The sequence below is a fragment of the Babylonia areolata genome, chromosome 3, assembly GCF_041734735.1.
Source record: "Babylonia areolata isolate BAREFJ2019XMU chromosome 3, ASM4173473v1, whole genome shotgun sequence".
NCBI classification, from domain to species: Eukaryota; Metazoa; Mollusca; class Gastropoda; order Neogastropoda; family Buccinidae; genus Babylonia; species Babylonia areolata.
In genome coordinates this window covers 35,711,342-35,736,341 of record NC_134878.1, presented here as the reverse complement: position 1 = coordinate 35,736,341, position 25,000 = coordinate 35,711,342, and the positions used below count along the sequence as shown (strand labels likewise).

At 42.5% G+C, this 25,000-nt stretch overlaps 1 protein-coding gene across 1 annotated transcript in view; it reads left to right on the top strand.

The window, feature by feature from the left end:
- Positions 1 to 7,578: 7,578 nt before the first annotated feature.
- The window catches only part of LOC143279966 (uncharacterized), a 71,555-nt gene continuing 54,133 nt past the window's right edge, over positions 7,579 to 25,000 (top strand). The window contains exons 1-10 of the mRNA XM_076584354.1: positions 7,579 to 7,687; positions 15,090 to 15,206; positions 16,388 to 16,478; positions 17,611 to 17,747; positions 19,061 to 19,151; positions 19,448 to 19,569; positions 21,236 to 21,326; positions 22,385 to 22,518; positions 23,206 to 23,317; positions 24,670 to 24,794. Of these exons, the coding sequence (XP_076440469.1) occupies positions 7,679 to 7,687; positions 15,090 to 15,206; positions 16,388 to 16,478; positions 17,611 to 17,747; positions 19,061 to 19,151; positions 19,448 to 19,569; positions 21,236 to 21,326; positions 22,385 to 22,518; positions 23,206 to 23,317; positions 24,670 to 24,794 (1,029 nt within the window). The 5' untranslated portion in view covers positions 7,579 to 7,678. The remainder of the gene's footprint in view (positions 7,688 to 15,089; positions 15,207 to 16,387; positions 16,479 to 17,610; positions 17,748 to 19,060; positions 19,152 to 19,447; positions 19,570 to 21,235; positions 21,327 to 22,384; positions 22,519 to 23,205; positions 23,318 to 24,669; positions 24,795 to 25,000) is intronic.

Genomic DNA, 25,000 nt, shown 5'->3' with positions numbered 1-25,000 from the left:
GTAATATAAGGGAATGCTAGGATCTTACCCTTTTCTTGTCTCACACCGAATAAAGTACAAGATCAGCACTCTATGCTACAAATGTATTCACAAATCAGCCCCTTCCTATCTCTGTGGCTGCCTTCACCTCAACACTCCATCTCGCTCACTACGATCAGTTTCGGATCCACTCCACTTACGCATACCCAGATTCAAACTCTCGATTGTTGGCCGCCGTTCTTTCTCTGTCTCTGGACCTTGCAATTAGAATGAACTTCCTCTTTCGCTTCGTCAAGTCTCCACACTCAGCTCTTTCAAGTCTGGCCTTAAAACCCACCTCTTCCCAAAATAGCCTCCCTTCCCTGCCTCTTCCTTGTCTTTAGTTTCTCCAGTTTTAGAGTTACGCGTGCGTGAGAATGACTGGTGCGAAAGCGCTTATATTTGTCTCTGCACAAGATTCAGCGCTATATAAGTACCATTATTATTATTATTATTATTATTCTTGTAGGTTTCTGGGTTATCTCTTTTACATTTATATATATTTCATATATTCTTATTCCATTGTGCAATTTTAGTAGTGTAAATTTCCATATATCATTATACCTTCTTTCCCGGGAAAAGTTCAAAAGCATGTTAATTCATAAACGCAGTTGACAAGACGGGTATTACGTGACAACAAAGACGGTCTTTGGGGATGGAGACAGGAATCATACAATGCTAATGCAATGATGTGACTTGTGCCACTACCTCCACACACACACATACACACACACAAATATATAGAGAGATATATACAGGCATTTTACACACACATGTACACACAGATATATATATATATATTTTTTTTTTTTATCAATATACATACACATATATACCCACTCAGCAAGCATATTTAAGTCCATTGTCGTTTAAAGCACCCTATCTGTCTTTTCATAAATGGCTACCATTCTTTTTTTCTTTTCTTTTCTTTCTTTGTGTGTGTGTGTGTGTGTGTGTTCATTTTGTTCCCCCCGCACCCCCCCTCCCAATTCCCAACTCCTTCTCCCTGGCCGCCCCACACACCTTCCCCGCAGTCCCCTCCCCCCCCCCCCCCCCTTATTTAGAAGGGAACGGAAACAAAGAGTTCCTTTGTCATTTCCAGATCCGCTGTCTTTGTTTCAGCCTGCTGCATATTTCTTTTTCGTCCGTTCTCTAAGGAGATGACAAATATCCTTGGCGTCTTTAACACCCAACATGACATTTACTGATTTAGCCCCTTGTCCCTCTCGTTCGTCATGATGTAATCCGTGTGTGTGTGTGTGTGTGTGTGTGCGTGCGTGTATGTGTGTGTGTGTGTGTGTGTGTGTGTGTGTGTGTGATATGGAAATATGAAATACACGTATTCCCATAAGAGTGCACTCAGATGACTCCGTGGTCCAAAGAGCAAGAAGGAACTGCAACCGACAGACGTCTGCTTGTTGAGCCACGTTCCATGTGTGCATGGAAACTGATGCCAGCCATGACGGGTTGAGTGCCATACTCTCCCAGGACCAGGATGGGGGTCGACGTGTCATTGCGTATGCCAGCCGTCGTCTACGCCCCACTGAGAAGAACCAGGCTACATACAGCAGCATGAAGCTTGAGTTCCTGGCCATGAAGTGGGCCATCACAGAGAAGTTCCGGCACTATCTCATAGGTGCCACCTTTGTTGTCCTCACCGACAACAACCCATTGGTCCACTTCCAGACTGCGGCCCTTGGCGCCTTGGAGCAAAGATGGGCATCCCAGCTAGCCCAGTTCAACTTCGAGGTGAAGTACCGGCCAGGTAGAGCCAACCCTGCTGACGCCCTGTCCCGATTACCATTTGTTTCCCATCCCCCATCCATATCCACTCCGATGCCCCCAGAAGTTGCACTTTCAGAAAGTGCCCTTTGCAACCACCAAAGCATCAGCACAGCAGTTGCCATACCCCATGATGGTGACGTGCCACCAGCTCCGTCCCAAACTCAGGAGACTCTGCTGCCACGACTCAGCAGACCCGAACTCCGACAGCTCCAGCTGGAGGATGTGATCATTGCACCCGTGCTGACAGCCTGGCCATCCAAGCCAAAATCCAGCCATGACCGTCAGGTACGCACCCTGTTGCAGCAGCATGCCCGACTGGTCTGTGAAGACGGCATCCTGCTCAGGCGGATAACGGACCCCAAACTTGGCGCTTCCAAGCAACTGGTCCTCCCGAGCACACTTCGCCCCGATGTCCTCGAGATGGTACACGACCGCATGGGACATCAAGGCTACGAGCGGACCATGGATCTGCTGAGACCCCGTGTCTACTGGCCAGGTATGTATGCTGACACAAAAGCATATCTTACCAGATGTCAGCGCTGCACCATGAACCGCCTGCCCTCCAAGATTCACACCCCAGTTACCCCTTTATTGGCCAGCCGCCCACTAGAAGTCCTAGCCATCGACTTCACCAGACTGGAACCTGCGAGTGACGGCCGGGAATCCATCCTAGTTGTCACGGATGTCTTCAGCAAGTTCACACAAGCCATCCCAACCCGCAACCAGGAAGCTTCAACAGTTGCCCAGGCCCTGGTGCGAGAATGGTTCCAGCGTTACGGGGTACCAGAAAGAATCCACAGCGACCAAGGCCGTGACTTTGAATCCAAACTGGTCAAGGAGCTGTGCCGCATCTATGGCGTCAAGAAGACCAGAACAACACCATACCATCCCCAGGGTAACGCTCAGTGCGAGCGGTTCAACCGATCCCTCCATGATCTGCTGCGCACCCTACCACCGGAGCAGAAGAGACGCTGGCCTATACATCTGCCAGAGGTTGTGCAGGCGTACAACAACACGCCTCATGCCTCCACGGGGTTTGCCCCACACTTTCTTTTGTTTGGACAGGAACCCAGGCTCCCGGTAGACGATCTTCTAGGGCGCCCTGAACCGACGGCCGCAGGAGCTGTGGACTGGGTGAGGCAGCACCGACAGCGACTCCAGGTGGCACACCAGAGGGCACTACACCAACTGCAACAGGCAGCCCTGCAACGTGCCAAGTTCAACAGGCAACACAGCACGGCCCGTGATCTACACGTTGGGGACTACGTCTACGTAAGGAACCGAGTCCTGGGCCGCAACAAGATACAGGACTTCTGGCAGCCAGACCTCCACCAGGTGACTAACCGCCCCTATGGACACCTACATGTCTACTCCGTGGTGCCATTGGCGGGTGGCCCCGAAAAGGTCATCAACAGAAAACACCTGCTGCCAGCAACTGAACCCATCGCAGATTGGGAGCCAGACCAGCCCAAACAGCAACCTCCAGTTCCATCTCCACAAGACTCTGACACAGACTCTGATGATGAGGTATGGTTTATAATACCACCCCATCCCCAGCCCAGGTGTGGAACTCCTCCACCCGACAATGCGTCAGAAGTACCCCAGGCCGCAGCCCAGAACGACCTGCCTGCAGCATCGGCCCCTGTGCAAAGACGGTCCCAGCGCCTCAAAGAGAAGTCCAGAATTAAGAATTGACATTCTTTTCCTTTCCTTCCCCAGAATGGACAACTGAGGTTGAAATTCTAGTCTCACTTGCAACTAGGACTATTTCATCCACTCTTATTTTTTTTCTAGTCTTGCCTCTCCCATGGCCTTTTCCGCCATGTGGCCAGTGCAACGCAAACTGTTTCATCTCTTATGTACATGTTTTCTTACTTTGTTTTCATTCCAACCAGTTTGGGTGGACTTCATATTTTGTGGCTTTTGGTGTACTTTTTTTTCTTCTATTTTTTTTTATTCTTGCCTCCCCAAGGCCAATCCTGCTCGCAGCGCCAATTTAGGATGGACTCGGGGTAAGGGTAGGGTTGGAGTGGAGTGGAGATAGGGATAAGTAGGACAGGGGATAAGGGTATGGTTGGAGTGGAATGAGGAATTAAGAGTAGTCAAAGATAGCAGGTTCCCGTGCAGGCAGGAGCATATGAAAGCGGACGCCCTTTCAATTGTTTATTCACTACAGTTATTACAGGAAAACAGTGCAGCAATGCGTAGCGAGATGTTGCTGTTGTGGGAACAACACTGACCACTACACGGCAAGAGACAAAGGGAGCAGGTGCTGGCCGCGGCTGGCTCGGGTGTGGAAGTAAAAATAAGACACAAAAACAAACAACATGGAATGAGCCACAACCACGAATGATGTCACGCCCACAATGCCCTGACCCTATTATGTCTGCCAGAGTCAAAACAAGACAAGACATGTTTATTACAGGAAAACCTCGTGAGGGTACATGAAAGGCGTTACGTAAGATGTGAACCGCATTTTGGCATTGTCCTCGCGACCAGTAACAACAGCCATACCGAGCGGTCGGTGGAAAGGGTCACATGAGACAGCTGTGAAACAGTGGTGATCCTTGTTTTGCTGATGACAATGGAAAGTAAAGCTCCTCACAGGACGCGAACTGGGCACGATGTAAAATGGTGGAGACAGACGGAAAAGTGTTCGTGTGCCGTCCGGAGTGATGGATGACCCCTCTACCCCCCCTCCCCCATTCATTTATGTTGACCCCGTTCTCTCCCCCCCCCCCCCTCCTTCCCACCCCCCTCTTTTTTTTCTTTTCTTCTCTCATTTGCTTCGGGTTTAATAATAATAATAATGGATACTTATATAGCACACTATATAAGTTTCCTCCCCTCCTTTAACCCCTTAACTGCCGCTGACACAAATGTGTACGTCAGTGATGGGCCGTCATCACCTCACTGAGTCAAGACCGTGAGCTTGCAGTCAGGACTGATGTCAGTCGCCAGTCTTTGTCTAGAGTTCTTTTTCTTGGATGGCGTTACTTGGGACCAGCAAAAACAAGTTTCACCACTTAGAAGTTAGATGTACATGAAATGAAGTTATTACCCTTCAAATTCATGCTACACTGATGATCTCATTTCACCGATGTTCAGCAGTTAAGGAGTTGTTGAGAGAAGGCCTTTTTTGTACGTTCTCTTCTCTTCTCTTCTCTCTCTCTCTCTCTCTCTCTCTCTCTCTCTCTCTCTCTCTCTCTCTCTCTCACTGGTGTAGTGGTGAGCCTCTTGCTCTGTCTGTATCTGCATGCACACTCCACAGCAGGGTTGCACAAGCGATCCTTGCAACGCTAAATTTGCTTAGCATAAAAAAACATTCCTGTGTCTTAAGGAGTTACTCAGTTTATATGTTCCGTTTCCGGGTTTTTCCTTCTTCCCAGATTCTCTTCATGCCTTATACAGGTGTACTGTGAATTTCATTCTGTATCCACGTTCGTTCCTGTATCCTTTATCAGTTTTAAAAAGTGTATATATACAGATTTTAAAAAGCATATTAGTCTTTACTGACTCGGTATCTGTGGACACAAATGTTTTATTCATTCAAATTCATTCACTAATATTTTGTTTTAAAAAATCATCGAAAGGTAACTTTCTGTCTTTTGCGACGATGTTAAAATTGCGCTGGTCGTTGGCTGGGCAGTAAAAAAAATAAATAAATAAATAAAATTCTGTATCTCTCGCTTCTTTTCAGGATCTCTGTTTTCTTCTTTCTTTGCATGTCTCCCCCTCCTCACCTCTCTCTCTCTCTCTCTCTCTCTCTCTCTAATTCATTGACATGAAGTTTGTATTGCGCACTGTACCATGTCAATTCTGATTTTCTGTTAATTCCCGTGGAGTTTGGTTTGATAAGTGGCTGTTTTAGCAAGTTACACAACTTGCGACGCATCCCTACGTTTCTTCCTTCCTCAAGTTCCTTCCTTCCAGCCAGTCACACACACACACACACACACACACACACACACACACACACACATTCTGATGATGTATGCTGCATGTCGTGGGTAATATATTAGTCTGGTTTAAAGTGAGGTGTGCTTTAACCTTTCTAGTCTGTCTTTCTCAGGTACATTTGCGTCCTTTGTTGCAGAGAACACACGTAGACGTTTACTTGCTGACCAATGCCCTTGTTGGGTGCTCCTTAATATATATCACGATTCTGGGTCACTGAGGGTGTTATGCTTACAAAAAAAAATATATATATTAAAAAGATTTTTTTTTTAATCGCCCTCTTGGCCTCTCTGTCTACTTAACCTTTCAAAATGTCTGTCTAATCCCCCTACCACCTTTCCTATCCCCTCTTCCCCATCCTTCAGACACGGTGAGTCTTTCGCCACCCCTCTTTTTTTTCTCTCTCTCTCAAGATATACGCTCACACACGCACACATACACACACACACGCAGAGTACAAATCGACAGATCTCCACATCGATAGATCTCATCGTCTATAGATCTATACATCATTAGGTTAGAGAGAGATATATAGAGAGAGATAGAGAAACAGAGACAGACAGATAGAGACACACACACACAGAGATTGAGAGACAATGATATATAATAGGGAGAGAGAGAGACAGAGATAGACTGACAGAGATCTCGAGAGGTAGATGTGGGTCACCGGATAAGAAGGGGGAAATAAAGAAATAAAAACAGAAACAGATTAATGGATGAAAGAATGAAATTGAAATGAGAGAAAGAAAACGATATATATATATATATATATATATATATATATATCAGTGAGATGTACACCCCAACCCCACCCCTCCCCTCCTCCACGCCCATTACAACGGAAGGGAGCAAACCAAGACAGCATTACGAAAGCAATTTCTCGATAGCCTCCCCTAAGTGCACTTCCGATGGACCATCCATGCACCCTCTCGATCTTCCTCCCACCAACCCCCCACTCGCCACTCCTCGCCTCACACAAACATACCATGTACGCACGCGCATATGCACACACGATCGGTCGAGAATCTTGCTTTTAGTTTTAATTATCTTAAGTTTCACACCTATTGCAGCTGGTACTGGCAGTCGTGGAGAAAAATTACAAAATAATGATCCAATGCCCAGAACAAACATTTCCAAAACAACAGCGTCACATTGAAGTTGAGAAAATACAAACGGTTTTTAACGCCAAAAGAGTATCAGTCCAGACATCCCAATTCAAATTTAATAAGCTCACTGAAGTTCAGTACAGCTAAAATGACACCCCCCCCCCCCCCCCCCCCGCCCCCCTCCTTTGAGCATAATATTACAAAAATTAAAAATTAAAAGCCAGACAACATATGTAAATTTATTAAAGTTCAGTACAGCTAAAATGACCCCCACCCCCTCCCCCCAATCCTCCCCCTCTCTTTTGAGCATAATTATTATTACCAAAAAATGATGAAAACCGATCTAGAAACAAATATCTTTTCATGCACATATCATTAACTTTTTCACTGCTGCTTTGCCTCAGCTGCTCATTCATTTACAACAAGCCCCCCCCCCCCCCCCCACTCCCCCCCCCCCCCCCCCCCCCCCCCCCTCTCTCTCTCTCTCTCTCATGTATTATTTTGTCTGCGTGTTTGTGTGGGTGTGGATGCGCGCAGGGGAGATAATTTCATTAACTTGGCCTCCATGTCCTCGTCACTGGCAAGTGACCCACTTTCCTGCCGACTACGTTCAGAGCTATAATTGCCCGTTCTGGCACTTCCTCGCTGGAACACAGACCAAGCGCAGACACGCCTTGAGGGCACCTCTTTCTTTGCACATACTGCGAAACGAGAATTGGAGAGCGAAGATGTGTTTGTGATCTTGTGACTGTCACCGAGATCTTTCTCCAGAAGTGACTTCTGTTGCAGGGAGGGAGGGACGCACCTACAAAATGGACACGGTAAAATTTCGAAACTTACGGTTGTTAGTTGCGAAGGATGTGATTTACTGTGTGGTTTGCAATGATAAATAAAAGTGCACCCCAAACTGGTCCATCGCAAGGGTAGGCAGTTGATGGCTGTGACTTGTGTGAGAGAGCGAAAGTTAGCATGAGATGCCGGATGAGGCACTCCGGATTTAACAAAATGTTTGTACACCAGTAATATCACAGCTCAGCCTATTTTAGATACACTCTCTTGATTACGTTCTCGTTTCCTGCTCTCTGTCGTGTTCACCTGTTCAAGTTTTGGGAGGTCGAAAAATGCTTTGTATCCGGTTTTATTGAGTGCCATGCCGTTTGTTGGCTGCTGAAGTCTGCACACAGGCAATCTTCAGTCTTCAAATTGGAAGGTCAGCCGTCATTACTGACGATTAATGACCTGTGTGCGCAGAGGCGTAGATACCTAGCTAAAACCTAAGTAGACCTATCTTTTCCTCCGGAGGGGGTGACAATGAGAAAGAGCATGTATACATACTCCCTCCCACCGTCACTCGCAGCGTCCCTCCGGAAAAAAAAAGGGGGGGGGGGGACTAAACTGTGATCTTGTTCAGCTCCCTCTTGAAAGCTGCCAAGGAGGGAGCCTCTGCTGCTGTTGCAGGCAGGGAGTTCCAGACGGGGATGGTTGATGGGAAAAAAACTGTATTTATAAGGGTCAGAGGAGGAGCTAAGATGGACAAATTTGTGTCGATGATTTGATCTTGTTCTGCCGGATCCTTTCTTGAGAAATTTGTCTGGAGGGATGTCTACAATGCCGTTGACCATTTTATACATCAGGGTCAGCCTTTGTTCCGCCGTGATTCGAGGGATTCCCATCCTAGTTCTTGCAGCATGTGTGTTACGCTGCTGGTCCGCCCGTAGTCATTGTGTACATAACGTGCTGCTCTTCTTTGCACCATTTCAATCTTGTTCTTTTGACCTTCTTTGTACGGGCTCCAGACTGATGAGCAATACTCCAGGTGCGGGCGTACAAGAGTTTGGTAGGCATTGGCTTTGGTGATTTTATTGGATGTTTTTAGATTCCTTTTTAGGAAGCCTACCATGCTATTGGCTTTATTGGTGACTCTTGTAACATGTTCTTTCCAGTTTAGATCATTTCTTATGTCGACGCCGAGATATTTTGCGCTGTCAACATGCTCGAGGGTGTGTCCTTTTAATTTGTAGTTGTAGCTGATGGGGTTCCTTGATGTTGTACAGGTAAGGACATTACATTTTTCTGGGTGGAATTCCATTCCCCAACGCTGTTCCCAGTCAGACAGTGTGTTGAGGTCTCGTTGGAGCATTTTACAGTCTTGGATTGTCTTGATGGTAGAGTAGACTATACAGTCATCAGTGAACAATCTAATATTGGCCTTGATGTTCTGAGGCAGATCGTTGATGTAAACCAGAAATAGGATGGGGCCTAGAACTGTCCCCTGTGGGACTCCGCTGATGACAGGTGCTGGCTCAGATTTTTCGCCGTCAACTACAACGATTTGGGTGCGGTCAGAAAGGAAGACCTTGATCCAGTCCAACGTCGATCCTCGTATACCATAATGGTCCAGCTTACGGAGGAGGCGTTTGTGGGGGACCTTGTCAAAGGCTTTGGAGAAGTCCAGGATTACCATGTCGGTCTGCTGTCTGCTGTCCTGGTTTTTGGCGATGTCTTGGAACAGTGTTAGCAGTTGAGTTTCGCAACTCCTTCTGGCTCTAAACCCATGTTGTGAGTTATCAAGTATTTCATGTTGGGTCAGATGGCGCATGATGTTGCTTGCGAGGATGTGTTCTTGCATCTTACAGCATATGCTGGTGAGGGAGACCGGTCTGTAGTTAGCAGCAGAGTTACGATTGCCCTTCTTGAATACTGCTGTCACGTTCGCCATTTTCCAGTCGTCTGGTACACATCCATCTGCCAGTGATTTGGTGAAGATAATAGAGAGCAGGGGCGCGATCTCATCTGCGCACTCTTTCAACACTTTTGCTGGAATCTCATCAGGTCCTGCTGCTTTATATGGGTTGATGTTCTTCAGCAATTTGCGTACCCCTTCCTTGTCGATCGTGATCTCGGTCATTGCAGGGAAGGACACTCCCGATGGTGTTGGGATTTTGCTGCTTTTTTCTCTCGTGAAGACCGACTTGTACTGGTGGTTTAGAATGTTGGCCTTTTCTTTTGGGGATGCATATAATCTTCCTTGGTCTCGAAGTGGAGATACCCCTGTACTGTCACGTCTGAGAGATTTGATGTAATTCCAGAATCGCTTTTGGTTGCTCCCTTTCAACTGCTCATCATCGCTTTTGGGAGGATCAATGATGTTGTTGATGTAAGTCCAGTAGGCATGACGTTGTTCCCGCTGTACTTTACCCTTCATCTGTAGGTACTGTCGTCTTACTGAGGGGTCAGATGAGGTTTTGCTCTTTCTAAATTTCCCAGCAAGTTTTCTTTTCATTGACTTGATGTGGGGGGTAATCCAGGGTTTATGGTTGGATTTGTTTCGGACAGTTTTTGAGGGGATGTGTTCCTTCACAAGGGAGTGGATTATGGTTTTAAACCTTTCCCAAAGTTCGCAAACGCAAAGCGTGGCTGATGTCTCAATGAAGGAGTCTTGGGCGTCAGTCAGTTTTTCTTTTATTATGTTGAAGTCTGCTTTTTGGAAATTTGGTACTATTCTGGAGGGATGTTTTGTGTAGTATGGTCGGAGAGATGACTCGATGAAGATTGCTTCATGATCCGACACTCCTGGCACGACTCTTGCATTGTTGATTAGGGTACTGTTGTTTGTTAGAAAAATGTCAGGGGTGGTAGCAGTGTCTTGAGTTATTCTGGTTGGTTCATGGATCATCTGTTCTAGATGCGCGTCAGCCGCTACTTGGAGTTCTTTGCATATTTTGCTATCTTGTGCGTACTTGGGTACCAATCCAGCTTACCAGTTGATGTCATCTACATTAAAGTCTCCTCCAATCCAGATGTGTCCATCGGCAGGCAGTTTCTGGAGACAAGTTTCCAAGTCAGTGAAGAGGCCAGATTTGTTGTCAGATTGAGGTCTATAATATGCACAGACATACAGTTTTTTTGCTCCTTTGATGGAGATTTCTACCCAGATCATCTCTTTGTTGGTTTTGATTTGGAGTTTTTCAGGTTGGCAGCTTTGATGTTTAGATGAGACTAATATAAATACGCCTCCATGTGGGTTTCTGGTCTGTCTCGTCTATAGGCTACAAAGTCAGTTGGAAACATTTCGCTTGATTTGATGGAACTGTCAAGCCAGGACTCTGTGCCTTTGATGATGTCAGGGGAATACCAGTCTACTAGCCCTTCTATTAGATGTTTCTTCCCACGGGCCGATTGAAAGTTAGCAACCACTACTCTCAATGGTAAATCTTTCCTCATGGTAGTGTGGGTGGTAGCAGAGGATTTCTGAGATGAGGAGCTCGAAGGTCTTTGACGAGCAGTATTTCTTGGGGAGGACGTTGCATTTGGTGTCGTAAAGCTGAGACTAGAATCACTTGAGGGTGAGAGGGGGTCGAAGTGATTTGATATTTCAAACGTTGACGTGTCAAAGAGGGTGGATGCAAAGTTTGGCAAGCCGCATTTACAGCACTCCCAGCTCACATTATTCAGGGCTCCAAAGACTGCATCCGGCATACGCATACAATGCTGATGATACCAGGTGTCACAGGAGTCCGGGCTCCAACAGTGTTCACATTCGAAAATATCAACATCTGGTTTATGGTTTAGTAGATGTTTCAAGTTGGACAACTTAAAATGAGCTAGCAATTGAAGTTGAAATGAATGACAGACATGTAACTCAGAATAACGACGATTCGGACAGTACTAACTCTACAAACCCAAACTTGAGTGAATACAGTAGATAGAAAGCTAAAAAAATTAGGAAAACGAAGAATGAAATGACAGAGGATAAAGAAAGTCAACCATATCCTACGCATGCGCACAGCTCTTCTTCCATGGTGATTATCCATGCAGACCAAGAAATAGGCCCATACCGAATGACTTTCAGTACATAGAGTAAGCCAGCTCCAGAATGAATCCAAAGCAAAACCCAAATATTTGTTTTTTTACTTCAAGTACCACAGATAACTTTCAGGATATTACCAGAAGTTTACTCCAGGCAAATAATTGAGAATGCATGATGCACAGGCACACATTTATACATGTATGCATGTGTACACACACACACACACACACACACACACACACACACACACACACACAAGTTTCAAGTTTTAATTATCCTTTCACTCCTATTGGAGTATGGAGGATTACGGCAAAATAATCTTTTTGTGCCCAGAACAATCATTTCCAAATACACAACAATGTCACATAAAAGTTGAGAAAACACAAATGTCTTTTAACTCCAAAAGTATAACTAGGCAACATTTGTAAATCTAATCATCTTACTTACAGCTAAAATGACTTTTTTGCCTCCTTTGAGCATATTACAAAAGTTAAAAACCGATTTTGGAGACAAATATTTTTTAGGAACATATCTATTTGTAACTGATCATAATTGGGACATTCCATTATAAAATGAAACTCATCACCAATCACAGACATGTTAAAAACCTTACAAAACCGTAACTCTCGTGGTATGCCTTTGTGTCTCCCTGTTTCTATTTCCAGCTTATGATTACTACTTCGAAATCTGAAGAAGCTGATAACATAATTATCAGGCATTTGACATATATTTTTCTCTACCAAATCCACTTTTGAAATTTTGATAAAACAAACATTTACTACTCGCCTCTAGAGCATGTCTCCATAGATTTTGAAAACTATCTCTCAAAGCAATGTTAACATTCTTGCAGAAAGATTCCCTCTCCAAGAAGAATTGACCATCCCAAACACAGTCATACCCTGCTTCTATTAAAATTTGTCTGATACAACTCATCCACTTTGAAGAATAAATACTATTTCGATATAAGTCAAGTAATATCAAATACACACACACACATACACACACACACACACACACACACACCATCGCCACTGCCAGCACAACAATTTACAAAGACACATACATACACACACAACCCCCCTACCCCCTGCACCCTCCCCCCCTCCCCCCCCAACCCCTCTCCCCACATTACATCATAGCACTGCCTCATGATTAACTTTTGTTGTTTCACAGTTGAACGAAAATGCTATCACTATCAGAGATTGACTGAGTGGTCTGTTTAATGACTATTCACAGACATCAAGATCAAAATTATGGGATCATAATGGAACCTATCACAGTATCAGAAGATAAAATAAGTTTTCTTGGGAATTGTAAGAATAAAAATGGTTAGGCTTATGATATCAGAATAATATGTTCGAGCATCTTGCTGACACATTTGATAAAAGTCTTTAATTACACATACTTAACCGTGACCCACTAGTGCAGACTCTATTGTTGTTGATGCTGATATTGTGTGTGTGTGTATGTGTGTGTGTGTGTGTGTGTGTGTGGACATTGTTGTGTTGTGGTGGCAATGATGATGGTGTATGTGTGGTGATGGTGTGTGTGTGTGTGTGTGTGTGTGTGTGGACATTGTTGTGTAGTGGTGGCAGTGATGATGGTGTATGTGTGGTGATGGTGTGTGTGTGTGTGTGTGTGTGTGTGTGTGTGTGTGGCGATGATCTGTGTGTGTGTCTAAATATGTATGTGTGTATATATATGTGTGTGTGTCACTGTGTGTGTGTGTGTGTGTGTGTGTGTTTGCCAGTGTGTGTGTGTACATGCGTGCCTCTGTGTGTGTCAGCGAGTGTGTATGTGCATCAGTGTACACGCATGTGCACCTTCGTGATCTCTCCGTGTGTCCCGGTTCATCCACCGCTCGGAATAAATGTGAAGAAAAAAGAGGGACAAGAAACTGGGAAAGGATCTGCAGCTGAGTAGGGACAGGCTTCCTCTGTGATGACTGTGATGTGTGTGTGTGGATATTGTTGTGGTGGCACATGTGATATTGTGTGTGTGTGTGTGTGTGTGGTGATATATGTGTATGTGTGTGTGTGGATGAAACCAACACCAAAGCTTTGCACAGCAATTTATTGATTTTGTATTAAATGAATGATGTTTATATTGTTGCTTTCATGCTGCATTGTTGCCTCATGTCAAAGTGTGCTTTTGTGTGTGTGTGTGTGTGTGTGTGTGTGTGTGTGTGTGTGTGTGCTCATGCCCACCCCCACGCTATGCCTATTGCCCCAATCAGACAAATGGAAAGTCAGTATTTAAAGTCAACTTCAAGAACCAAAAGTCTTGATTGTAGTGTCCTGTGTTGTTGCTTTTTGTCACCACTTTCCCCCTTCATTGATGTTAATTGTTAGTGCTCTTGGCTCCTGTCCTCAGGAGGTAGAGTGCAATATACATATATACCCATTATTACAATCCTTTATATCATTAATTAGATTTCTTTTTTTTCCCTTCTTTTTATGGTGTACGCTACAACAATATAATGATCAAAGTCATTATGATTATGATGCTGAGAGTGTGATGTCCTTCCTACCATGGATCTGTATTTACTTGTTTAGATGTGTTCAGTATGGAATTTGCATATTATTATGTTTTGTTTTGGGTGTACGGGTGGATTAGTTGTTTTGTTGTTTTTGTTTTTAGTTTTCACGTTCTTCTTTATAACAAGTCTTTAGGCAAATATCTGTATTAGTGTATATTCCCTGTTTCAGACATTAAAGCAATTGATTGCTTGCTTGATTTGATTGATTGATTGATTTGTTGATGTGTAATTTAAACTTTCAAGTACTTTGTAAAACAGCTTGATGTGGTGGGCTGAGACAGTATTCCGGTTGGTGTTGGTTGAGGTGACTGTTAGCACTGAGTAAATGGGGTAGGGGTTGGGGGTTGGCTGGTTATAGAAATTGTACTTGTGATTATGATTTCTGTGTATATAATTCTTCTTTTTATTGCATTTTACTCACGTGATGTGCCCTGAGGATTGCTGTTTCAATGGAAAGAAAATTTTAATTTCTTTTTATTTATTATCATTATACATTTAAATGATAATAATAGTAATTATGATAATAATTCTTCTTCTTCTTCTTATTATTATTATTAGTCGTAGTAGTAGTAGTAGAAGTACTATTAAAATGATTATTATTATTATTATTATCATCATCCTCATCATTTTAACATTGTTGATGTTGTTGTTATTATAATTATTGTTATTATATTATCTTCTTCTTCTTCATCATCTTCGTTCGTGGGCTTCAACTCCCATGTCACTTGTATGCACACGAGTGGGCTTTTATGTGTTTGACCATTTTTACTCTGCCATGTAGGCAGCCATACTCTGTTTTGGGGGATATATTATTATCATCAGTATTGTTATTATTGTTGTTTTTATTTTTAGTATTATCATTATTGTATCCCAGACCTCAGTGACCAGCACCCTGCTGGAGGAACGAGTGGCCATGTACCTGCAGGCTATCGAATACGCCACTGCCGCCAATGATGGCGCTCGGAGACAGGCCTTGGAAAAGGATATCCAGGTATTGGTGGTGAGAATGTGTGATGGGAGAGCAGGTAACTGGAGTTTCAACGACATAATAACGTGGTTAAACCTGAATGCAACTGACTTACTAAAAACCTGTCTTGTGTGTGAGTGTGATACACTTGCAGCTGATAAAAGCTAAAAAGGACATTGAAAAAAACAAAACAAAAAACAAAAAACAAAAAAAACTTGTCCATTGGGCAGTAATGAGAGAATTTTGAATGCAGTCCTGTTACCTTGGAAAAAGAGATGAGAAGCAAAGAAAAAGCATCAAACTTGGATGAACATGTTGAAGCTCAGGCAGCAGCAGGGTGTGTTAGCCCATGCTTTCTTGCAATCCCACATTTGGTGTCATAGACTGTACCGTGTTAAACTGATGCATACTAAGCCTATTGATTTGCTCTGCTTGGCCAAATTTCACGTGGCTAACAGTGAAATGATGACCCGTCTTGCCCGGTCCGCTCATAGCCAGTCAAACGCCTCTAAAAAGCTACGTGTAGCCCATGCTTTCTCACAATCCCACACTTTCTCTCAGTTGAGAGAAAGCACTGGAGGGGAACAACCACACTTTCTCACAATCCCACACTTTCTCTCAAAGTCTTGCTTTTTATCAAAGTGAGGGAAATCATGGGACAGCGAGAAAGTGTGGGGTTACAGGGTGCTTAGAACAACCTGATCAAGGAGCTTGGTTTTCATTGAGCTCTTTTCAAGTTCAAGAAATGCATTTGGCTAATAAGGGAGCAAGAAATGGACATAGTAGAGGGTGATCTCATCAAACAACTACTTCAGCTGAGAAGAGTTCTGCTCAAAAATTGGTAAAATTTGCTTGCAAAGTCAAAAGTTTCGCTCTGTCATGAAAAAAAAAAAAATGAAAAAAAAAATGAGAGAGGGGAAAAAGAAAAAAAAAAGAGAAAAGGTTTTGCAGCGTGAAGCATGCAAAATTCGGGTCTGTGAATTTACACATTGACAAATAGGTTTATGCTTTTTTTTCTGTTCTTTCAGTGCAAAGTTTGCATGTGAGTTTTGCATCTATTTTCCAGGTCGTTTGAATTTCACCTTAGGTCTGAAGGCAGGTTTGATGAACCTCCAAATAGAATAAAGTGAAATCCACTCCAAACTCACTGTCTACTCCTTACAGTGCATGTGAAGAGTTGAATTGTTACACTGTCTGTATTTCAGATCCTGATGGATTTAATGGAGCGAGTCAGCATGGGGCAGGTTGTTCCTGCCAACGCTGTGCCCCCACCGCTCCAGGTTCACTCTCATGCAGGTGGGAACGGGTAATAGTGATGATGATATGTGATTGTCACTGTGTGTTCTCATGGATCATGGTGTGATGGTATATGTGACTGTCACTGTGTGTGTGTGTGTGTGTGTGTGTGTGCATGCTCATTCTTTCTTTCTTTAATTTGACCTCAAGGCTCAAGACTGGTTGTTTGTCTGTACTCAGGTACAGAAATTCACTGTTCTTTTTTAAACTCTGTGTGTGTGTGTGTGTGTGTGTGTGTGTGTGTGTGTGTGTGTGTGTGGATTTTATAGTTTTGTAGACTTTTTAATGGGGTTTTTTTCATAGAACTTCTGAGTTTTCTTTATGTTTATTTTACAGATCTTTTTAGATTTTTTAACTATATATATATATATATATATATATATAAGAACTGATGAGTCTTCTATTGAATTAATTTTTCATTACGACTATATATTTATACAACTGATGAGTTTTTTGGGGTTTTTTACAGAATCATTTACTGATTTCATACTATTAAATGGATGTGTGTATGCATGTTTGTGGGTGTTAATGTAGCAGTATTATTTTCATTTATCATCTTTTTCACTAATATGTAATATTTTATATATCTTTTTGCGATTTTGATAATTTCTTTTCAAGGCAGGTGTGGTGTGCACATATGAATCAGGATCACAGGAGGAAGGTGGCAGAATGGTTAAGACGCTTATCTGCTGAAAGTGTCCGTGGGGTCTGGGCTCAGATACCAGTCTCACCCTTTCTCCCAAGTTCAGAAAATCAAACTCAGTGCCTCATCATTCAGATGAGATGATAAACCGAGGTACCTTGTGCAGCATGCACTTGGTGCACAGAAAAAGAACACATGGCAACATAAGTGTTGTCCTCTGGCAAAATTCTGCAGAAAAAATCCAGTCAGATAGGTACACAAATTATATATGCATGCACTCAAGGCCTGAATAATGTGTTGGGTTATGCTGCTGGTCAGGCATCTCCCTAACGGATGTAATATAGTGCATGACTAGTCAGAACACAGTGATGCCTCCTTCAGAAATTGAAACTGAAGCTGTATATGGATCAGTCTGCATGCTTTGACTCTTCCTTTTAACTGAGACTGAAACGTGATGAATTGCTGATGTGAAAACTGTGCTGTGTTTAGGAGATCCCCTGGCCAACCCACTGGGAGAGCTGTCATCACGCCTGGCCGACTATCACAAGGCGCTGTACTACGCTGACATTGAGATGGTCGGGGAGAACCGAACCAAACAGATTCAGACACTGCAGAGGGGCTTGCAGGTAAACATTTGTGTGTGTGTGTGGTGTGTCTGTGAATTTGTGTGAGTGAGCCTGTATCTCTGAATGTGTTTGTGAGTCTGAGTGAATCTGCAGGTGAGGGTATGTATGGGTGTTTGTGAATCTGTGACTCTAACAACTTCGCCTTGGCGGCTTGTCCCATTTGGGATTAAAAAAACTTTTTTTGCTGTCCCAGCATCAGCACCTGCACCATTTCAGTAGCATTACTCCCACAATACTGATTCTGAGCCCTGCATACATAGCCACACCTGGGTTCATCCTTTGCAATCCAAGTTATTGCAGTCTAGAATAAACCATAGATGTTTCGTCACCAGGAGGCCACCCCATAGAGGAGATTCTGCACTGCAGCTGAGCCCACTTCAGCAGTGTTCAGTAGTTTCTGTCTCATTTAACATACTTGGGACACCACATACTAAGCCCCTACTGAGGTAATTGTCCTTATGTCTTCATAGCTGTGAAGTGATGAGTGAAAAGCAGATGTTATTGAAACAGTTTGTGAGAAAAATATGCAGTAAAATAAATAGATAAAATGAATGTACTGCAGGTGATTCTACAGTGGTTATAATTCCTCAAAGAAACAAATATCCCAAAGTCAGCACTCTTTCTCCTTGGAACAAACTGCCCTTCTCAGTGCGTCACATGGATTCCCCAATTAAGTTTACGATAAAAAGTCTCTCAGAACACACTTCTCTCCTTTTTGCCTACCATCTTTATGATTAACATGCTTCTTGGGCTTAGGCTGGTCATGTGTGGGTGTGTTTGTGTGTGTGCTTTGTGTCCCTACCCTTGTTTGAGTATGGAGTACTTGACGTATGTGCCTTAATTTTAGCCCGATCTCCCAATCGAGCTACATAATTGTGCGACCTGTTTGAAGACAAAATTGGACACAAAACAGAAACGCCAAAGAATCGATAGACAGATAGAAAATGCGAAAAACTTAGCCGTATGAAGTGCACAGGAACAGGTGTCGAGATGGCTGCCGGAAAAAGAGGGCGCTAGCCAGGGGGACAAAGGGGACGTTACCTGCTTCCGGGAGGTTATCGGCCGTAGTTCTCTCATTTTCTCCGCATAAGCGGATAGTAGTTTGCACAGGACAGGAATGTCAGACCCCTGCTGGAGTTTGCACTAGTTGGGTCACGGTAAGTATGTTATTTAAACGTAATTTTATATAGAAAATTTCCTTTGTAAAAACCACAAGCTGGGAGGTGAGCATCAAATCTGCATTGTTATTGTTGCTATTATTACTATTATTATTATCATTATTTTCTTCTTTATTATCATTATCTTGTTATTAGGTGATCCAGAAGCTTCAGGAGAAGGCTCAGGCTGGCTATCCCATCAGAACTGAAGAAATCCCCCCTCCAGTACCTCTACCCACTGATGATGGTACAGTGTGTGTGTGTGTGTGTGTGTGACTGTGTGTGTGTGTGTGTGTTTGACTGTGGGGGTGTGGGTGTGGATGTGTGTGTGTTTGTGTTTGCATGTGCACACTTGCAGAAATGCGTGTGTGTGTCCATGTATTTGATTGTTTGCACATGAATGTGTGTATTTGTTTTAGTATCTAGTGTTCGTATTTGGTGGATTTTTCTATGGAATGTTTTTCGAAAGGGACAACCCTTTTGTCACCATGCATTGATTTGTGCATGTTTTATCAGTGTCAGATTCTGCTCACCTGTCTCCAGAGTTTGTGGTGGACCCCAAATCAGTGATAAATGAGCGCATCGTACTGTACTACCAAGCCATAGAAGTGGCAGATGAAGATAAAAAGAACGTCCGCGTCAAAACACTGAAGGATGGTATTGAGGTACGTGACGTGTGGCTCATGTGTGTCAGCAAATCTGAGTTCCTTTTGTCGCCCGGGTCTGTACATTTTTATTGTATAGTATCGCATTATATTTTGTCACAACATATTTCTCTGTGTGAATTTTTGGCTGCTCTCCCCAGGGAGAGCGCGTTGCTACAAAGCAGCGGCACACTTTGCTGTTGCTTTTTTTTCTTTTTTTGGCCTGCAAGTTGATTTGTTTTCCTAACAAAGTGGATTTGTCTACAGAATTTTGCAAGGGACTACCCTTTTGTTACTGAGGGTTCTTTCATGTGTACTGAGTACATGCTGTATACAGGGCCTTGGTTTCTCATCACATCCGAATGGCTAGGTGTCCAGACCACCACTCAAAGTCCAGTGGAGAGGAAGAAAATTCTGTTGAGTTTATGTATATTTGTAGGCTTGTTTGTATGTTTGCAAGCACACATGTGTATGTGTATGCATAATTTTGGAATGTATGTGCATACTCCTATGTATTTTTTTGTATATGGCCCTGAGATTGTGCTGTTCAAACAGGAACATGTATTTATGTATTTGTTATTAATTCATTCTACACCATTTACAAGTATACTCACAATGTAGAGCAACCTGTATCTGACTGTTGACAAGTTTTACCATAACAGAATACTGACCGAGAGTGGAGTATTATTTGGTTATTTCCAGCATCTTAATTCATTCTCAGATGGTTTGCTGACACTTTGGCACTATTTGCACTGAATTTTATCAAATGGATCGACTTTAAGTCATCGTGGAGAAACGCCCACAGTGTCTTATAGCCAAACAAATATCCCACAGGGGTTGTGCTTGGGTTATGAACTACAACTGCAGTGATAATTCTTTTGATACTAGTATTAGTGAGCAGAGTGACCGTGGTAGTGAAGAGGATGCTGTTGCATCAACATTGACTGCCAGATCGAACTCTAGATTGTCTGATTCCTGTTGGTGTAGCGGACTACATTTCTGTGTATGGGTTTTTTTGTTTTTGTTTTGTTTCAGTTTTGTTTTTGTTTTTTTTGTTTTTTTAATGATTGTGTTTTATAATTTAAAATTTTGAAAATAATACTGAGTAAATGGACAGTGGAAGTCTGTTGTATTTGCTTGTGTTAGTTTTCCTGATGATATTACCTGGGCAGTTGCTCTGGATTTTTTATTCTGTTTGCACTACCTGCATTCTGTGGTTCATGGTGGAGTTTGTGTTGAATGACAGTGCACATCAAAATGTAAAATCAGTGCATGATTTTATGCATGGATTACATTCATAAGTGGTTACTTTTTATAATGTTAGCTTTTTTTTCAGTTCTGTATGTCTCAGAGTTTTGTTTCTAATCATCAAAATGCTTGCTTACAGAGTACAGAACGCACGCTTGTGTTTTTTATTTTAAAAAATTGTGTTAATTTCACCTCGAAAACAGTTACTTTGGTGTCCATAATCACAAAAACAAATTGCAGATAGGTAGTTTATTCATTCACATGACTTAAATGCTTTGAAATTTGAAAGCAATCAATTTTGTAGTTCAGGAGTTATCACTATTTCTGCACACGTTCACATGCACACCTAGCTGCACAGCTGGTCAGGTTTACTCACAGGGTTGACAAGAGTTAAAGAAATGATGGGGAAAAGACCAAAGTGTTTGTATTATGTCTGCAGAAGCTGCATTTCTTGCTGAAGCGGGCAGAAAACAACATCCCCATCTACAAAAAAGACCTGCCGTGTTCTCCAGCCCTTGGACCCAAGTTCCGTGAGTTGAAATTTAGCAGAACCGTGTTTTGATTCCATGATGAAAGAAGTCAATGAAGAGATAAGATAAGGTAAGATAAGATAAGAATAACTTTATTATCTCCAACTGGAGAAATTTGGTCAGGTGCATTATCATAACATAGACAAGTAAACAACATGGGGACCATAACTGTAAAAGTCAACAACAGCTTTTACGAATATTACAAAGATACAAATGTAAAAAATATCACATACACCGTTTCATACATACATCCACACGCTGCAGGTAATAACTAGTATTCTTAATGTAAAAACAGAAAGAATTAAGAAACATTATTTGAATATAATTATAAACATAGCCTACTATACTGCACATTGATTATAATAGATAAGATAAGAATAAAGATAAATTGCGGAAAACCGCAACCAGATAATCAGCACTCACCCGCACCCACCCACCCCACCCACCCCACCCCACAGATGAACTGGTCTTTAATGTGGGTGGGTGTATGTGTGTTCTGAAACCTTCCATGCTATAAAAGGGGTCAATGGTTGATTAGAATGTTGACTCTTGTGTGTATGATTGTGTGAATATGTGATTGCATGTGTGTGTGTGTGATCAAGTATGTGTTTGTGTGTGATCAGGTATGTGTTTGTGTGAATGAGTGATTGTGTGTGTATGTGTGTTTTTGATTGTATGTGTGTGTGTATGTGCATGTGCATGTGTTTGTGTGTGTTTATGCATATGTGTGTGTGATTCTATGTGTGTATGTGCCTGTTTGATTGTGTCTATGTGTGTGTGTGTGTGTGCTGAAATCCTCCTTGCACCAAAAGGTTATTTAAATTCTTGAATCTTGTTTGTGTGTGATTTTTGTTTGTGTGTGTATGATCTACATGCATGTCTGTACGTGATAATCTGAGTATGTATGTGATGTGTGTATCCGTGTGTGTGTGTGTGTTTGTGTGTGTGTGTGTATATGTATGTGTGTGCATGCATGTCTGTGCGTGTATATGTATGCACGGTGCATGCGTGTGTGTGTATGTGTATGCATGCATGTGTGTGCGTGTGTTGTGGTGCAGACAAGGAGACGGAACAGTATAGGAAGACGGTAGAACTGCTGACGAAGATGAGTGGCCTCAGCACCAGAGCAGCCAAACTGGCCGGGGATCGGGGGGACTCCGGGAAGGAGAGACAACTCCTGCACAACGCCAAGGTGACAGTCTGAAAACATACACAGAATTGTGCACATCTGTGCACTTTTGTTTGTAGGGGGTGGTTGGGTGGGTGGGTGGAGTGTGGGGGCTGCAGTGGTAAACTCTGGCAGTTTATGTGTGTGTGTCTGTGTGTGTGCATGTATATATGTGTATATGTATGTCATGGGAGATGGTGTTTGTGTGTGACTGTGTGTGTATGTTATATGAGGCAGCATATGTGTGTGTGTGTGTGTGTGTGGTTTAGCATGCATGAATCAATATGCCTTGAAGGAGGAGGGTGGCAAAATGTTTAAGACGCTCAGCTGCCAATACAAAGAGTCCGTGAGGGCGCGGATTTGAATTCTGCTCTGGCCCTGGAAAATCAAACTGAGCGTCTAGTCTTGCCGATTAGACGATAAACCGAGGTCCCATGTGCAGCACGCACTTGGCACACTGAAAAAAGAACCCATGGCAACGAGAGTGTTGTCCTCTGGCAAAATAATGTAAACAGAAATCCACTCTGATAGGTACACAGATACATAAGAATGCGCTCAAGGCCTGACAAGCGTGCTGGGTTATGCTGCTGTCTGGCACCTGCCTAGCAGGTGTTGTGTAGTGTACATGGTTTGTCGGAAAACAGTGAGGCTTCCTTGAGAAACTGAAACTGAAACTGATGCCTCCTTGAAACTGCAACCGTCTGTCACCAGATGCTGGACCAGGCACTGAAGGCCTTCGAGGCAGGTGAACCTCTGGACATGTCAGCCTGCCCCTACTCCCTGGCCGACATAGAGAGACTGGCTGATGAGGCGGGGGTGCCAGGTGGGATCCTTTACCCTTCTTTTTTCTGTTCTTTCTTTCTTTCTTTCTTTCTTCATTTAGTGATCTATTCATTTTTGTTATTTATTGATTGATAAGTAGATTGATTTCTTTTTTGTTGTTGTTTTTGTTTATTATCATTTCACATAAACACAATTTGTACAAGAATACAGTTTGTGTGTGTGTGTGTACGTAAATTTCCTTATCGTCATATTATCAGATGTTTTTCCGTATGTTTTTTTTCCTGTTGTTGAATGTTTCAATAATTTGCTGTATCTTTGTTGTGTTTTTATTTTTCATTAAAAAATTTTTTTTTTCATTGTTGATGAACATTTCATTTATTTATTTATTCATTATCTATTAACTTATTTGTCCTTGTAGTGTATTTTCTTTGTATAACTTGTAGTATATGATATTTATGTTGTGTGCTGTGTTGTGTGTGATTTTTATGTGCGGATATGTACATAAATTTGTGTTTGAATGTTTGGTTGGCTCTTTGTTCAGGGTTATGTATGTAGGTTTGTCATTTGTGATGGTGCATGCGAAAATCATGGATAATGGTCAAAGTTCACAAAAATGATATTATCTTTTATCTGAAAGTAGAGAGAATTCTGAATAACACACAGAAAACAGAATTCAAGTATCTTTATTAGTTTCTGAGATACATGCATTTGAGTCTCGTGATGATCACAAACGTACCTGAGAAAATTGGGCAAACGAGTTCGCTGTTTCCCATTCTTGATCACCAGTTCCCTATGGGAAAACATCAAAATGAAGCACTAATACTTTATTTTTTTTTTCATAATACTTGGAAATTTAATAGAAAAAGAATCATAGAATCTGAATAACCAAAAAACTCAAATCTGATATTTTCACCCATTGTCACTTTCACAGCATGTTGCATGAAATTTACTCCAGCGACTTATCCATGATTTTCGCGTGCGGCATCACATTTTAGTGTTGAAATGCATGTTTATTATGAATCATTATTTATGTTGTTATTGTTAAGATTATTGTTAACAATATCATTATTAACATGATGATGATAATGATGATGATCATTATCATTGTCATCATCATCATTATCAAATGCATGTTTTGCATGTCAGTTTTTACATTGTACAGTGAAATTGAGCATGTTTTTTTTTCGCATGGAAAGTGCTATGAAAGTTATCGTTATTATTGTCATTATTATTTTTCTCTTTTTTTTCTTTTTCTTTGCTATAAAAGTTATTTTCATTAATATTATTATCATCATTATTAGTATCATTATTATTTTCATTATCGTCATCAGTACTATTATCATTATTAGTAGTAGTAGTAATCTCCTTTTTTTTCTTTTCTTTTTTTCGCAGCCAGTCAACACCTTCAGGACGCAGAGACGGTACGACTGCGGTGCAACCAGTACAAGCTGGAGGCACTGAAGGCCAAGCGATGCGGCGACACCAACCTGGCTCTGCAGCACATGAGGGTGGTGAAGGTGAGGGGTGCAAAAGGAAACCTTGACTTCTTCAGTCATTGTGGGCAGCCAGACGTTTCCACCAGCCTAGTTTGTGGAGGCGATGGGCCTAGTGGTTGGTGACGCACTTGACTAGGATGCTAATGTCCGTGGGTTTGATTTTCTGTATATGCAGACCAGGTTTTTACAACCACACACACCTTCCTCTATGCTTCAAATGGTGGTCT